Genomic DNA, 16,585 nt, shown 5'->3' on the forward strand with positions numbered 1-16,585 from the left:
TCTAATCCAGTTAAGGATGCTTCTAACATTAAGATTCCCATTGAAGCCAGGTGGCGTGTCTGCATGTAATTTAACTTGCCATCTCAATTCTTTAACTTCCAGAGGGGGACTGCAGTCACCAAAAGGCAAAGAAACATGTTCAAGAACCACAAAATGGAAAGTATTGCACTGTGCATTATTAAAAGCGTGTCTAGCTAAAGCATTCTTAATGTCTCTCTTTCTAAGTGCTTATCTGTGTTCTTTAATACGATCACTTAATTTCCTTTTGATTTTGCCCACATAAAACACTTTGCAACAGTCACACACTGCAAGGTAGACTATATTCACGGAGTTACAGTTAAAAGCTTGAAACCAAATCTCTAGTTGGGGATTTTGTAAACAGAAAACATCCCCTTGAGCAATGAATGGGAAACGCACACACTTGCCACAGCAGAACATACCTGTACCCTGGGAAGGGAGACTGATAATCGAAGGGGTAATCTTTTCAAAAGCTGGGACACAGTCTTTCTATAGCAAAAGCTAGGACTGGGGCCCAAGATTCTTTCAAAATCAGGGCTACTGTTAATAATTTCCCAGTTCCTAGACAATATCTCTCTAATAGTCCCTTCATCAAGAGAAATGGGAAGTGAGAATCTGGAATGGTCATTCAAGGAACCTGTGGGTTTAGGGCTGAAACCAGATTTAAGGATGGGAGGATATTTCTTTTGCCTGTGAACAATAATATCAGTGAGGATGTCATTAACCAATTTTTCTGGGTAATGTTTTTCTAAAAATAACTATTTAAGAAATTGACTTTCTTTAAGGAAAATATCATCCTCACTCACAATCCAACCAAGTTGCACAAACTGCCCCTTAACTATATTCCTCTACATAAAAGGGGGATGCTGGCTAGAGAAGTCTAAGTAGTTGTTCCGAAAGGTACTCTTTCTGTGAATGTTGGAAGAAAGATTAAAAGAAACAGGATCCCTAGCCAAACTAACGTCAAGGAAATTTACTTCATTCCCTTTACCCGAGATGGTAAAATCTAAGAAACTGATAATTTGGCTAACCCTGCAAAGAAAATTTCCAGCTCAAATTCAGACCCTTCCCAAATGAAGGGCAATGTATACTGGTCACACTTGACATTGTAGTTCTTTACCCTAGCATCCCACATCGGGAAGTTTTAGAGTATGTATGCAAGCCTAGCCATAACAATTCCCTGGCTATTTCTTCCCACAATATTTACTTCCCTGGACCCCTGTATAGCAGGGTGACTGATGTGATCCCCGGGGTGAATTTCCTATCTCCCATCCAATCGTCAAGGTTCCTTTTGAAGAGGACCAAAGAGGCGCTCTGCTTGACATGTATGGGCAGTCTATTTCAGAGTCTGGGGGGTCTCTGGGTCAGGAACCTATCCCTCCAGCATGTTTTGTTCATTGTGATGACAAGGTTTAGATCCCTGGAGCGTGTGGCTCTGAGGGATTGGGATTTCTTTAAGTATAGCATGTCCAACAGCTCTGGGTTTGACATGGCCTTGTATGTTAAGCAGAGATTGCCTCTGAGTAGACGATATGTGACAGAGTATAGCTGGAGTTTTTTAGACAGTCAGCATAAGGCATCTGCTTTAGGCCTGTGATTCTTTTAGTGAGGTATTTCTGTGGCCTTTCAGTTGTTGCAGATGTCTTGAGAGGTACATACCAAATGGGGTGTTGCATTCTATAATGGGTCTAATGAGGGATGAGTACAATGGGACAATGACCTCCTTTTTTCTGGATGAAAAGCCCTTAGTGATGAGGTGTGCCACATAGAAGGATTCCCTGACTGTTGTGGCGATGTGGTTATCGAAGGTGAGACCACTGTGCACCTGTGTCCCTAAGTCTCTTATCACACTTTCAGTGTTTAGTGTACTGCCACCTATGTGGTAATTCACGGGTACATGTTTTTTTCCCAAAGCAGATAACTATACATTTTTTTGGCAGTGAGCTTGAGCCCATGGCTCTGCCACCAATCATCTGTTTCTGTAAGGCCCTTTTGTAGAATATCCACATAATTTGGGGATTCAGTAATGCCTCCCAGTTTGCAGTCATCTGCAAACTTTGTTAGCCAGAGTCCCTTAATGTTGGTCTGTACTTCAGAAAAGTAGATGCCAAACAAGAGCGTTCCCAGGACTGAACCCTGAGGTACTCCAGTTGTCTGAAGCTGGATTTGGAGTTTGCTACTTTTACAGTGTGGGTTCTGTCAGTAAGCCAGTTGGAAACCCATCAAGTGACATAGGGATTAATGCCCAGCTTAGTAAGTTTATCTATGATTCCAGAGTTGAGGGATGGTGTTGAAGGCCTTGGCGAGGTTCAGATAGACTGTGTGGACTGCCTTACCTTCATCCACAGTTCTGGAGACCGATTCAAAGAAGTCAATCAGGTTCAGGAGACAAGATCAGCCCTTCAAAAACCCAAACTGGGTGGGGTCCAGTGTTTGAAGGTTGCCAATGTCTTTGTTTATAAGTTCCATGATAATGTGTTCCATGGCCTTGCAGATCAGGCTCGTCAGACTGATGGGGAGGTAATTCCCAGGATCCAAGGTGGATCCCCCTTTGTGGAGTGGGATAACTGTAGCTGTGCACCACTCAGTGGGCACAAAGCCTGAGGTGAGGCTATGATTAAACATGACACTTAGGTGAGGTGCCAGTTCATTTTGTAGTTCATGTAGTACACAGCCCGGGATGTCGTCTGGTCCCTTGGATGCTGTATTCTTAGTTTTGGAGAGTGCATTTTTTACCTGCGTGGCTATTATTACCAGAATTTGGCAATCTTCTGGTATTGAGATGGGCCGTTTAGGGGTTAGGGGGGTGAAGTTGGCACTGAATTGATCTGCTAGGATATTGGCAGTATCCTTGGGATCAGTATATTTAATGCCATTCTGTTGTAGCTCAGAGCAGATATGAGCATTGCCATTTAGATTCTTGACATAGTTATAGAATGCCTTGTGGTTGTCTTCAGAATCTTTGGCAATTTTATTTTTGTAACTAGCTTTGGAGGATTTTATGAGGGATCTCAGCTTCTTACTGAGGCTGGTAAGGGAGTTTTTTGCATCTTGGGATTTTCCTCTTTTCTGCAACAGTTTCTTCCTTTTCTTGTAAAGTTTATGGCAGGAGACCACCAGATCGGCTTCCTTTTTTGGGAGAAAAGCATATTGGTTCTATTTGGGATGGCACAATTCTTGCATGAGTGGATGTGTTCGTACAGTGCTTTAGTGTAGGATTCAGCAGTCAAACTTTCATTTCCCGTCTGCATAGGTGTCATGAAGTTTGTCACTTCTGATTTGAGTAGCATGAAGTTGGCTTTGGAGAAATTTTTTATGGAGGTTTCCTTACTGGGGGGTGGGGGTGGGATGTGGATGTTAAGGGTGATTAGCTTATGGTCAGATCTGACCAACGAGGGGTGACCATAGGTGTGGAGCATTGATTTCCCATGTTAGTAATGACCAGGTCTAGGATATTGGAGCCCCTGGTGGGACTATGGATTAGCTGATCCAGGGAGTTGGAATTTGTGAATTCCAAGAACTGTTGGGCAAAGACAGTTGTGGAAGACAGTTCTTTTATTAGCCATCACTTCTGCCAGATGGGTGTCCAAGTTGTAAGCCCTTATGGTCTGTCCTACTCTTTTGGCTTTTCTTACGGACAGGGGGTCCTTGTGTACTAATCCTTCCTTTATGCCTAAGGTGGTTAATGAGTTGTCACTTAATCAGTCTATTAATTTGCCTACCTTTTTCCCCCCTCTCCACAATCTGCCAGTGAGAGGGTGCTACATACTTTGGATATGCATACACAAGTCAAATTTATACTTGGATAAGACTAAGGCTTTTAGGAAAACTGATCAGTTGTTTGTTTCCTTTCAGCCTAGATCCCTAGGATTAGCTGTATCCAAGCAAACTATTTCGTCTTGAATTTCAGAGGATATTTCTTTTTGTTTATACCTTTCATGGTAAGAGCTTTCCTTCTTCAGTAAAGCCTCACTCTCCTACAGCTGTGGCTTCTTCTGGAACATTTTTCAAGGGGTTGGATGCTATGTCTATTTTAGAAGCAGCCACCTGGACTTTTGTGCATACATTTACCAAGCACTACAAGTTGGATGGTATCTCTAGAGCTAGAGTGGGTTTTGCTATGGCCATTCTCCATGGTTTCATAGAGGGCTCTACTGCTCCTTCTTCCTCCCAGGTTTCCTCTTGAGGTTTGGCACTCTCCCATACGTAAGGAATATTAGGAATACTGCAACATTGAATGTAAAGTCTTATCATACCAGTAGATGTCCTTGCCTTCACTGCTGCAGTATTCAATCACTCCCTCCTTCCCCCAGTCCTTTTTATTCCTGGATGCTCCAGTTACCTCCTTGGGTTCCTTAGAGTGATGTTCCTACTGAGGTAATCAGTTCGGAGGATAGTATGTCTGTACGTCACGTTTATGGCCCCCACAATGCGGTGACCATATCTGTGACATGCGATGTACCATAAAACTTTAGTATGATAAGACTAAGTTTATTAGTTGGGATATTTTGCAGATACCCTAATGATTATGGATATCAGCTGGGTACGACAACTCTGTGTTTTCAAATGTTAGCCAAACTTTCCACTTGTGCTGTGCTGATGATGCCATAAGAAGGCAGAAATATGCATGTCCACAGCTAGTGGGGTTTCGTTGTAGTGGCCTGAAATTGTCCATGTATAGATGGACATTCAGAATTGCCATTTAGCTGAAATACCGATGTCCTTAAGGGGTCATTTGTATATATCCCATGATGCCTCTGATACAAGAGGTTTAAGGAATCACACAGTGGAAAGTCTAGCTTTGCTAGATTTTTCTTTTTGTTTTTTAACTGATTGTTTTTTCTGTGACCTTTTTACTCATTTTCTAGTGTTTCCCTGTCCAGAGTGCTTAACTATATACTCTTTTATATTGAATTCAAGTTATCACCTATCTGCTTCCATTGCAAGCTGCCACAGATGTCAAGTCTCACTGGTGACGGCCTCCTCCATGTGTGACTGCTGAATCGGTCTTAATATCATCTCTGTATACCTTCACCTTTGCACTCCTAACTAAAAGTGGTATCTGAAGCAAATGTGCTGAACAGGACCACATGTTTTATGACAATTGTATAATTAAGTAGTAACCAAATATTGGGATTGGCGTCATGCAGATTTTCTGCACAAGCTGCTGGAGTTAGACCATGTGCGTGATACCCATGTGGGTAAATGCTGCATAATCTCACCCCATAACTGATTGTTTTTATCCTCTACTACATTTTTATATTGTTTTAATAGTTTTATTTAATCAGTGGAGAAAAAAGTTAACAAAAATATGTCCCTATGTCATTGATTATACATTTCTCTGTATGCATTAATGTTATATTTTAAAGGATTTTGTCATAGTTGCACGACTTATTTTTTGCACTACTTTATGTAGTGCAGGAAGCTCTGAATCTCCATTCTAGTGGCAATTTTTTTTTAAATCCACAACAAAAAAAAGCAAAGGCAAAAGCACTTGTTTTTTTTTCCTGTCCTGATGCCACCAAGGAGTAAGGGAGATCTTTAACCTCAGTGTCATCAACACTGGAGAAATGCAGGATGCGTCCATAGTTTAATGGACGATTGCAGTGCATGCACAGACACAAGTCCAATAAAGTCTCTGTAGCCATGTCTGACAAGATGCCAATGGAGAAAACACTAAAGTTATCTGGGCTGTGGTTGCAAAACATTTGTGAAGCTTTTTATTAAAACAACAACCTCAATAAATGCTGGTAGACTCTGGCAAAATGCATCTCTGCACTTAACTCATTGGAGACAGTACCTCAGTGCGACAGAACACTTGTGTTTTTACTTGTATTTTATTTCTTTAACAATTTTATGACTGAAACTTTCTATTTTTTTTTTTGTGTGTGCTGGTTATAAAGTTAAGCCTTGTTTTATTTTTGGTAGTGCATTTTGTTTTATTTTGTTATTTCTTGGTTGCATTGCTGTGTTACCAAGTTGTAAGCGGTTCGGCAGTACAAGATGGATCTGATAAATGACATAATGTGGTTAAGCTTGCAATGGAATTGTTGTCTTTCACTTATTTGTTATTGCTACAGGAATATACATTGTTCATTAAGTGGGGAAAGAAGTGTATTAGCTTTCAAGATATGGCTCTTGATACTGTTTTTGTAATAGATTTGTTCTTTAGTATACTCCACAGTGGTACTTTGTCATAGTATGCGTTACTTTTTGATGTGTGTTGGATCTGGCAGGTGATATGATTTTAATAGAACTGCTGCTTTTATCTGATCTGTAATGTTGATACTGGGAATACACATTAAGCATAAATGTTTGGGGGTTGGGCACAGAAATATAAAAATAATACTGTCACGGCAGCAGTAAGACACTGTTTGGGATGCCTTGATCTCCTCACCACCCCTAACCCTAACTGGAGTAAGTGTGTGGTACATAGACCCGGCAGTTGGGGAGAGCACTGGGATCATCTGATGGTCAACTTGAAGGGAGAAAAGAGTGCAAAAAAGTGTATTACTTTATTTTAGATATGACAGAATATAAATGAACTGGCTTAACAGATCCTATAAGAACGAAACTAGATCACAAAAATTGGGCTGAGTTACTGAGTTTTCCTCTACGGTACCAGTCACTGACTAGGACTTAACCTCGTAGGTTAAGTCTGCAAAAGTCCTGCCGCTGCAGACACAAGTTTTTAATCTCAGTTTGGGTGTACATGCTGCTGACTAGTGTATGAGTGGTGGTTAGTATATTTGGGGCAGATAAGACTGACAGACAGTATTTGTCAAGGATTACAGACTTGATGGAAATGTAACAGTCTTTTACAAATGTTATGTACTCTGCCATTTTCAAAGTATGAAGACAATATGTATGACATTTATTTTTGTTTTTATGTTTTATTTATTCTTTGTTGACTAGGTTAGTCCAACTAGGCTAGTAGCCTCTTGTCAGAGGATATCCAAGATGGTATTTGTACCACTAGGGGAAATTTGGCCAGGGCATCAGAGAACTTTCCCTACTCTTTTTGAAAGTTCTCTGATGCCCACAGCACCTATCCCTACTCTTTTTGATAGCAGATGTGGGATCTTTTACATCCACTTGAGCTACCACCAATTCCAGCAGACGGGGTCTCGGTTTAACATCTCATCACAAAGATGGTACACTCATGAGTGCAGCACCCTTCCTTATGCTGCATTGCAGTGTTAGCAATTGATGTATCTGGTTTGGGAACAGAGCCCACAGCCTTCCGCATCAAAGGCAAGTGTGCTACCTGTTGTGCCACTGACACATCTGTGCTACTACAGGACTTACCAGGTCTTTATTGATGGATGTTTTGGGGGCATATATGAAGGGGTGGAGTCCACTACAGTATTTGGAATTAAAGACAGCAGCAAGTTTTTGGGAGCAGCAGACTGCTAGGGTTTTATACATGCACATTTTCCAAAATTATTTGTGATGAGTAGAACCAATGAAAAGTTAGGGACATGCATTTGGACATGTTTAGTGTGGAAATCTACAGTATGGATGTGGAACCACTCATCTACTGGCAGTATACAGGACCTGTCCCTTTTGCAATTCTGAAAATAGAGAGAATGGCTAAACTTTATTGGTCAGTCAAGGAGTCATAGGTGTTTGCTTGGCTAATGACCACAAGGGCCTTTTTAAGCCTAGCCATGCATCCCAAATCTCTGACAAGTTCTGATACCCTTGATAAATGTATGCATGGGCCTGGGAGAAGAACCATTTACAAGTTACCTGTGTCCATTAGAGACATAGGTGCCAAACCAGGGATAGATTTCCAGTTTCCCATCCAATTGTCCAAGTTGCACTTGAATTGGGTTAGGGAGGAACTCTGTTCTATAGACGTGGTAGTCTCTGGGATACATACCTATCTCTCCAGCAGGTCCTATTTATATCACAGGCATGGTTTACATCTTTAGAATGGGTAATTCTGGTGCTGTTTGTTTTGTGGATATGCAGGAGGTCCATCAGAGTGGGGTCTGAGAATGCCCTGTATGCCAGGCATAGATCTCCCCTCAAAAGCCTGTAGGAGACAGAATACAGGGATAGGGTTGAGACTGTATGAATGCCATTTAAGATAAAATCTTTTGAAAATGCATTTGCATATATCTTCTGAAGTTTTTTTTTTTATGGGGGACAATCTCCTCCCAACCCCTTTGCAGGGGGCACAGTATTCTGCACTTCTGTTCTAATTATAATCATCCCTGAGGTCACCACACTTTGTGAAAAAATTATTTCCAAATACAAGAAAGTGACCAGTGAATGGCAGTTTAGTGCAGATTAAGGGTAGAAGCTACTGATGAACTTCATCACGTAGTTCTGAGTTTGATTCCTTCAGTCTCCTTTTGCTTTCTCTGTGGGTCTGAACAAGTCACTTAACCAGAGAGGGTTCCTGGGTCATAGCCAAAGTGCTTATGGCCAGTAGGATTAACAAGTGAATAAAACGGGTAAACAAAAAATGTCACTATTCAGCAACTTGTGTCTCTCGTTTGCTCTCTCTTTTTCATACTGGCACCTTTCTTCCACCAAAATAATTTTCTGCTTATACATTTTCATCAGCTGGAAAAAAAACAGGCATGTAGGACTACTGTATTATGAAGCATTCATTTAAAAAAAATCTGAGATTATGGGGAAGTCCAGAAAAGCCGGAATTCAGGGCATGATATGGGTCCTATTTGTTTTGTCGACAGTACGGTTCACCAAACCATACTTTGTCGAAATTACTTTAGCGAAAGTGCATTTTGTGAAAAAATCCACTTTCGCTAAAGAAAACAAACAAAACAAAAACATGCCGTTTGCATGTAGCATTAGTTGTACATCAACGTATACTGTTGATGTACAACTAAGGAAACTCTTGTTGAGATTGTAGTACAGTGGGGATAAGGGAATATTCCCATTTCCCCACTGTAGTGCGATCTCGGAGTGAGAATATTAAAGTAGGAGGGGTGTGGGGTGTGCAGGGGGGCTTGCCCCCCTGCATAATTCTGTGTAGTGTGTTATTTTTTTTTATTTAGTTTTTATTTTTTTATTTCACAAAAGTGCAATTTCGATGGAATGCTCTTTCTCAGAAGTGAGTTCGACAAAGTACGGTTCGATGAACCGTACTTTTAATTTAACAATGTAGAACCCATGATATGACTCAGTTCTGCAAAGTGGTACAGAGGTGATGATTTACTATGGCTTGCCATTATTGTGGTACAATGTATAGTGTATCCAGTTAATACTGTTTTTGGGCATTTAGACATTGCTTTTTTGTCAAAGACTTATCAAATGAGAGCTGGGAATGAGCACGGTACATCTCTCCTTTTGTATTTCTTTGTTGTGATTTATAGCTGTAAATCCAGTCCTTGTAAATTCTTACCGCCAAAGAACCCACCTTACTTTAGACAAATACACCACGGCAGAACATGCTCACATGCTCACACACACACACACACACACACACACACACACACACACACACATATACATATCTAGCCTCTATGCACCTCCCCTGTGAAAGTTGTGCTTAAATCTCCTTCATTTATATATCAGCCCTTAAAATTACTACTGACAAAGGAGAAATGACAGTGGTAAATCCACCCAGTGCTAGATGGAAATTAACTGATTGTGAATCTTCAGTCAGTATTGTATGGTTTTAATAATGTCTGACCGAATTTTTTCTTATGAGCTATCTTGCTGTCATCATTATCCTGTGTGTAGTGGTATAAACTAAAAGTTATACAGTGAGAGTTCTGGGACTACAGTATGCTGTCTGTCTCTACTATTTCTGATTATCAGTTCATAAGTAGTTGCTTAGTATGTTAATCCAGGAAAACACCGTATAGCTTAGCCAGGTTTCCCTATTGCCCCAGTGCTGTGTCTAGTTCAGTAAGAGTTATATAGTAGGCTAAATGGAGTCTGAGGGAATCAAACCCTGGACTATAAAAAACACTTCATTAACAGCTCATCACCTAAATCCTCCCTGCTAGCTGCCAGGCTTAGAAAAGACACTGCCTGGATTTAACACTTATTATGCAGACATTTTAACCAACCAGGCTACACTGACAGTAACTGATTAATATCCATTGCACACCATACATCTAAACTATCCAGATTTTTGCCTCATATTTTTGATCTGTTCCTCATAACATTTGTGGTTTTATGGCAATTCATTGATGACTAAAGTCACTAAATAATGGTATACATTTGAGTTTCAGACTTCATATACTTCAGAAAATGGATGCTAACACAAATCCTGTTATTTTAGCAGCTATCTGTTTATAAGAGATATATTTAAAATGTGTTCCTATTTTTGGAGGTCCGTCCCCCCATTATTTTTCTTTGTCCAGATTTCTTGCATTAAGAGGATGAGAGGTATGCTGCACACCACTTCCTGCAGCAAGCAGCTCTGCTGTATTGACTGTAGAGGTTGCAGCTTGTCCCGTCACAGCTGCATTCAGATTACACTAGGCACTCTATCATTGCTTCTCAGTGAAAACGTAAAATGGTATCACAGCTTCAGCTTCGCTATCATCTAGGGTACCAAGGCATATTAGATGTAAAAAAGCAGAAGTCTTACTCCACTTAGGTGTATACACCTATCTACACCATGCCATATTATTATTATTATATTATTACCATACCATATTATTATTATATTATATCATATTATTATATTTGCATATTAGGTATGCGAATATTTATTGGGATGTTGGATTTCATTACTTGTCATTATTCTGAGAAACAAGTAGCCACCGTTAATACTGGTAACAATTGTTGTTTTCATTTTCTAGGTAAGAATGTTCCTATTCAGATAGATTTGCCAGGGCGACTATACATTAACCGGATTTTCCACATCAGTGCTGAAACAATGTTTGAACTACTCTTTAAAAAAGAGTCTCCGTTTATCCAAACATTTATGGACTCAAGGAAGATCAAAGGTAACATTTTAAGATTTTCACTGCTTGTCATTTTCTTTTTTGTAATTTCAGTATGATAATTAGTTGATTACGAGGCTTCAAAAGGTGAGAGACATTAGGATAACTGAAATATCACTTGATGCATATAATGTTTATTCCCGTACGACATGTTTTGCACATCACGCTGATCATGTATTTTGTCTTCCTTGTCACCCTGTACTTCTCACATCACTGCTATTAGTCTACCTCTCAACTTTTCTTCACTAAAAATAAGTGACAGGATATGTGATAAGTAGCTAAAATATTCTGCGCTTAATCATCTTGAAACTGGAAATGCAAAATACAGCAGAATCAAACACATTAATATTCATAATGTTAACATACCACACATTAGAAATTATTATGAACTTATGACTAAAACATCATTGGGCAGTGCAGGAAGTTCCATTTTTTCCAAGTAGCTCAAAAAGGTTTTGGGGAGTTAAAATGAATGTACTGCATTTTATTTGTAACAAATATAGGTTATGAATATCCCTGAGTTTCTCAGGATTTTAGGTTGTGGCATTTATTTGGGAGCGGTTGTCTTAAAAAAATTGTTAAAAACACAAAACAATGTATGATAGTAAACATAGGATATCTGTGCTACTGCCTGGGCATCCCTTCTGTAATATTCAAACTGCAAGTCAAGACTTGCCACCTAGTTGTGGCTTCTGATGGTTGTTCTGTGTTGTTTCACTGTGAATGCAAGACAGCTCAGATTGTATAAATTGATGAAAAGTCTGTCTCATATGCATTGACTTTTCACAACAGCAGGCATACCTCTCAAATGTCCAGATTTTCACAGAATGGCCATATTTTTGCATTATATTTTTGGACTGTTCCTCATAAAATTTGTGGTTTTCTGAGAAATCACTGGGATGATCTGAGGACCAAAGTCACTAAATAATGACATGCATTTGAGTTTCAGAATTCATATCCTTCAGAAAATACATTCTAACACATATTCTGTTATTCTAGCAACTGTGTTAAGTTTATAAGCGTAATATTTAAAATCTGTCCCTGTTTTTGGGCCTTTGTCCCCCCCATTATGTCCAGCTTTGTCTAAATTTCTTGTGCTAAGAGTTTGAGAGGTATGGCAGCAGTGTGTAAATTCAGTTGGGTGGGGGAAGAAAATAAAAGTAAAATGGCACCCTAGAATATATGGAAACCTGTTGCAGTACAAAATGAAGACAGTTTCTTGAATGCTATTTGAACAATGATATGCCTTCTGTGTGGAGTCTGCATGTCCTCCCCGTGGTCGAGTGGCCTCCGAAAGACATGAGTGAATGGGCATGCCTTTGCTGAAGGTTGGGCGTTGGGCAGGCAACTCGGCACCATAAAAATCTACTACCTATCATTAGCGAACAGGAGTTCCGCTGTGGCAACCCCTAACCGGGAAAAGCCGAAAAGACAAACAAACAAATGATGCCATAAAGTGAGTGCTTTTGTATAATGATCTAATTACAAAAATGTATTGTGGCAAGTTGTGTATGATACATGCACATAGTTAATACAAACAGATGGCAGGTGATCTTTCCTGCACTGAGGCTATTTACTGTTTCAAGTGACCTTTCTCTTAAAAAAGGTTGTAAATAGTTTTTCAAGCCAACTTGCTATATAGTTACTTCTACATGCAAGCAGTTTAGCAGCAGAATTCATTTTTTTAATTTTTTGCATAAGAGGAAAAATATTTCATACAGAGTGGATCTTAGTATGCACAAAGTTATCTGAACAAGTGTAAGCAATCTGTGTATCCAAAAAAGCTTTCTGTGATCTCTAGAAGCAATTTACCTAAAGTAACGTAAAGAATATAGATGACTTATGTGAAGGCAGCATTAGTTTTGCATGCCAAAGAAAGAAAGAAATTATTAATTTTGCAAGGAAACTGTGTAGCTTAATTTTGGGCAGAAAGATTTATATTTAATAACTTTGGTTTTAGGTTTCAAGACAGTGATTCATGGTATAAGACACGTGTAATATGGCTGTGGGCTTAACAGATGTAAAAGACTTTTGTCATAAAACAAGCAGGAAAACTGATTCTTTACATAAACATATATTATAGAGCTTCATTCTGGAATAAACAAAGCGTACAGGTTTTTATTGCTGTAATAAATTATTATATAATATAACTTGCATAGTCAAATTACTGTAACCCAAGGCTATTGGAATAAAGGCAGATGCCTAATGGTAGACAGTATTGACAGGTGGCAACTGTTTTTATTGCTCTGTGGAATGTTGTGCAACTAATGTTGAAAATGTTGAATCTTAATGAGAAATGAATGGCGTTGTAAACAAACAAAAAAATTCATTACTGTTTAATGTAATTAGATGTCATAATATATATATTTTTGCACAGTTTATTCACACCGGCTAAGCGTGCATCACAGTTGCTTTCTGAACATAGTATAGTCTTTGCCTGGCAAGGTGACAGGAAGTGACAGACATGACAACCCACACACGTGTGTAGCTACATGTTTACAAGTACAGATGTGCAGTAGGACTGAAAAGTGACCAAACAGCAGTCCAAGCAATGGATCTGGAGATTAAAGGGATGGTGTGGAGGAAGAAGTCAGGTACCCCCACAGTGGAAAGAAAGTACAGCACTGACAACCCAGAATAAGGTAATGGTGTATGCATTTAACTGGACAAAACCAAGAACATTCGTGAAAGAATATCAAATGTCTGACAGACAGAAAGGAAGAAAGAAAAGACTAGAAACACCTCACAGACACCTCTCAGCCACCACAGCCTTGGCAGAATCATAACAATGACAACCCTCAATTATGTTTTTACCAACAGCAGAAAACAAAATTATTCATGAAGATCAAGGTTACAGACCACTGCCTGAAGAAACGTGTCAAGAAAGTGTGACTTGCTGCTTTCCAGGGTATGTAGAATATGGACGTGTCTTTCCAGAATTCTTCTGTCACTTGGGAGAAGATATTCCACCACATAGGATCCTGTCATTTGTGTGTACAAAGTTCTGCTCCACCTGCACCACAAATGAGATTTATTACAGACTCAACTCTCTTAACAAGTAGAAGACTTTGATGATGATGCCATGAAAATGTGGTGGGGAAAAGACATCACCAGCAGGTACATATTCCAAGAAGATGGTAGATAGCAGGGCAGAAGGTATACATTCTGTGAAAAATGTTTCCAGATGTCTCAGATTTTCTCCATTGTATAGCTTCCTCCAAAAAACAGTGATGAGCAGCAGACGCTCAAGTGTGGATTCTGCAAATATATATACTGCAGCTCTTAACTTTGGAATTGGAATATGTGCCAGAACCAGGCTCTACTTTGCTGTCATAACAAATACAAGGCCAACCACTGTACAGTGGGAAAAGGAGCAATTTTTACAGTTCATTTTATTGTCAGAGGGACAGGATTTCACATGAGTCAGTAATTAATATGTTTAGTGCACATTTTGGGGGGGGGGGGGTTTACATAGAAAGCCTTGATTCCATAAATGTGTATAATGTAAAGGAGGGTGTGTCAAGGTTTTTTAAGACAGTTGTAGTATTGTCTGATAATTGGGGTTTAATGAAATTAAAAGATGAGCAAATGAAGGCAGGTCAGTCGTTGGCTTGCTGATACTGAAATTTCCTAAAATTACATTTAGAATTGGACTTAACTTTTAAGAAAGCAATACAAATCACCAGAGTGGCTGCATTATTAAAGAAACAAAATGGTCACTTAAGTATGGCAAATGATGTATGTGAGGTAAAATGGCTCATTTAAAAATAAATATGATACTGGCCATTACCAGGAACTGTGCAGAGTCAAAATAAACATGTGCACCAGAAGGAGAATGAATAAAAATATGGCAAATGTATGAGATGTAATCATTATTGTGCCGAGTCAAAATATTTAAAGAGAAGTAAAATGCTGGGACTTTTGCTGTCATTTGTCAGATGACATTAAGTAAAAAGCTTTCCTTTGAGAATAAAATTGCAAAAATTCAGAAAGCATTTTCCTGGGTTCACTAACTACTATGCCTAGTACTTAAGAAGGCTGGCTTCCCTACTCAAAGAATTCAAGTGAGCATCTAGACTGATACAAGGACTGATATTACTGTAATATTATGTGTTGCTTTTACAAGCATCTCAAATCATCCACAATTATAACAAGCAGGTTTGTAAATACATAGCCCTGCAGGCAAACTCAAGTGCATTGGCAAATTTCTAATTAAATTTGACTGGAAGGGGCTTAAGTTGGAGCACTGAGTTTAAATGTTGAATGGCCAATAAATAAATAATCCACAAAAGATCTGCATCATGCAAAATGAAGTTGATTGGAGCAGAACCATAACTAGGGTGGTGCGAAGGGTGCTGCCCCTGGTGCAAACTGTTAAGACGCTATGCTCAAGCAGGTGTTGATGGTGTGGGGATGCAGTACTGGTATTCATTTACAAATGTCACTATTGCTTTTCCAGCATATCTCTTATGTTTTTGCTTAAGAATTCTACATAAAGTCAAAAATAATAAGGGGAAATGTTCAAAATGAAGGATAGTTTTAAATATCACTCTTATTTACTTACAAGGTTAATGCAAGAACAGGTTTTGCATCAACAACATGGATTTTCTGAACAATAGGAAGTATGATACTCTGATATGAATGACTAATTGTAATCCTCAGTAATTTACCAGAAAATCAAAAACTCTGAAAGGGACTAAGCATCCTGCAAGAAAAATGCCTGTAAAGAAGTATGATCTGCACCTGTGGCTGCATTGCTCAGTATTTGGTCACTTAGCTAGCAGGCTGCTGGTCACAATTATAGCAAGTAACTTGCAACATTTCCAAGTAAAAGAGAATTATTTATAGTCTTCAATGTGAAAACTTGTGCTCCTCAAACTGTCAAGAAAATTGGCAGCTACCAAAGGTGCAGTATGTGCATTACCATTGTTAGAGTGAGGGTATTCTTAGTAAATTCACTATAGTACATTAAGGTAGAATAATAAGCCTGAAAATATAGTCAGACATATGTTTTCATGTATGCATTTTCTTTGTGTAAAAGACAATTCATTAGAAGGGAAAGATAAAGCATGAGATGTGCAGAAATACAGAATGTTCCTTTCTCAAGGGAAAGATGTACTTACAATGGAATGCTAGATAAGGCACATCCAAGGCAAGGCTGGGGAAACCAAGGCTGAAGAGGCATGCAAAACATTACCGGGAGTTTGGTATTATTTTATTATTATTATTATGAGAATATACATTACGGGTTCCTATTAGAAGACCGAAGACGCATTCTTTCGAATGCGTCTTGGCTGAACTTACAAGACTGAAATGGCAAAATATTGAAGTGGCTTTTAAGAGAATTCTTTCCCTGAGAAAGTATTTGCTTGGCCGCTTCATTACTTTGCCATTTTTGGCACTGTAGTGAGGTCTCAGAGTTGGTATATTTAAGTAGGGGGGCTGTGGAGAGCAAAGCCCCCCACTTACTGTAATGTTTAAAGTGTTTTGTTTTTTATTTTTATTTTTTGTTAGAGCAGCTGTTCTGACAGTTCGACATTGTAAGCTTTCGCTTACATAGGGTCGATTAATCACCGTTCGCTTTTTTAAGTGTTCAGTGATCTAATATAGACCCTACATTACAGGGTTTT

The 16,585-nt window shown here is 39.0% G+C and overlaps 1 protein-coding gene across 2 annotated transcripts in view; it reads left to right on the forward strand.

Annotated features, from left to right (window-relative positions):
- Nucleotides 1–16,585, forward strand: part of GRAMD1C (GRAM domain containing 1C) — a 961,713-nt gene that overhangs the window by 426,776 nt on the left and 518,352 nt on the right. For both annotated transcript variants that reach the window (XM_044073151.1, XM_044073150.1), the window contains one exon: nt 10,812–10,958. In XM_044073151.1, coding sequence (XP_043929086.1) covers nt 10,812–10,958 — 147 coding nt within the window. The remainder of the gene's footprint in view (nt 1–10,811; nt 10,959–16,585) is intronic.

The sequence above is a fragment of the Protopterus annectens genome, chromosome 5.part1 (assembly GCF_019279795.1).
Source record: "Protopterus annectens isolate FY-2018-M chromosome 5.part1, PAN1.0, whole genome shotgun sequence".
NCBI classification, from domain to species: domain Eukaryota; kingdom Metazoa; phylum Chordata; order Ceratodontiformes; family Protopteridae; genus Protopterus; species Protopterus annectens.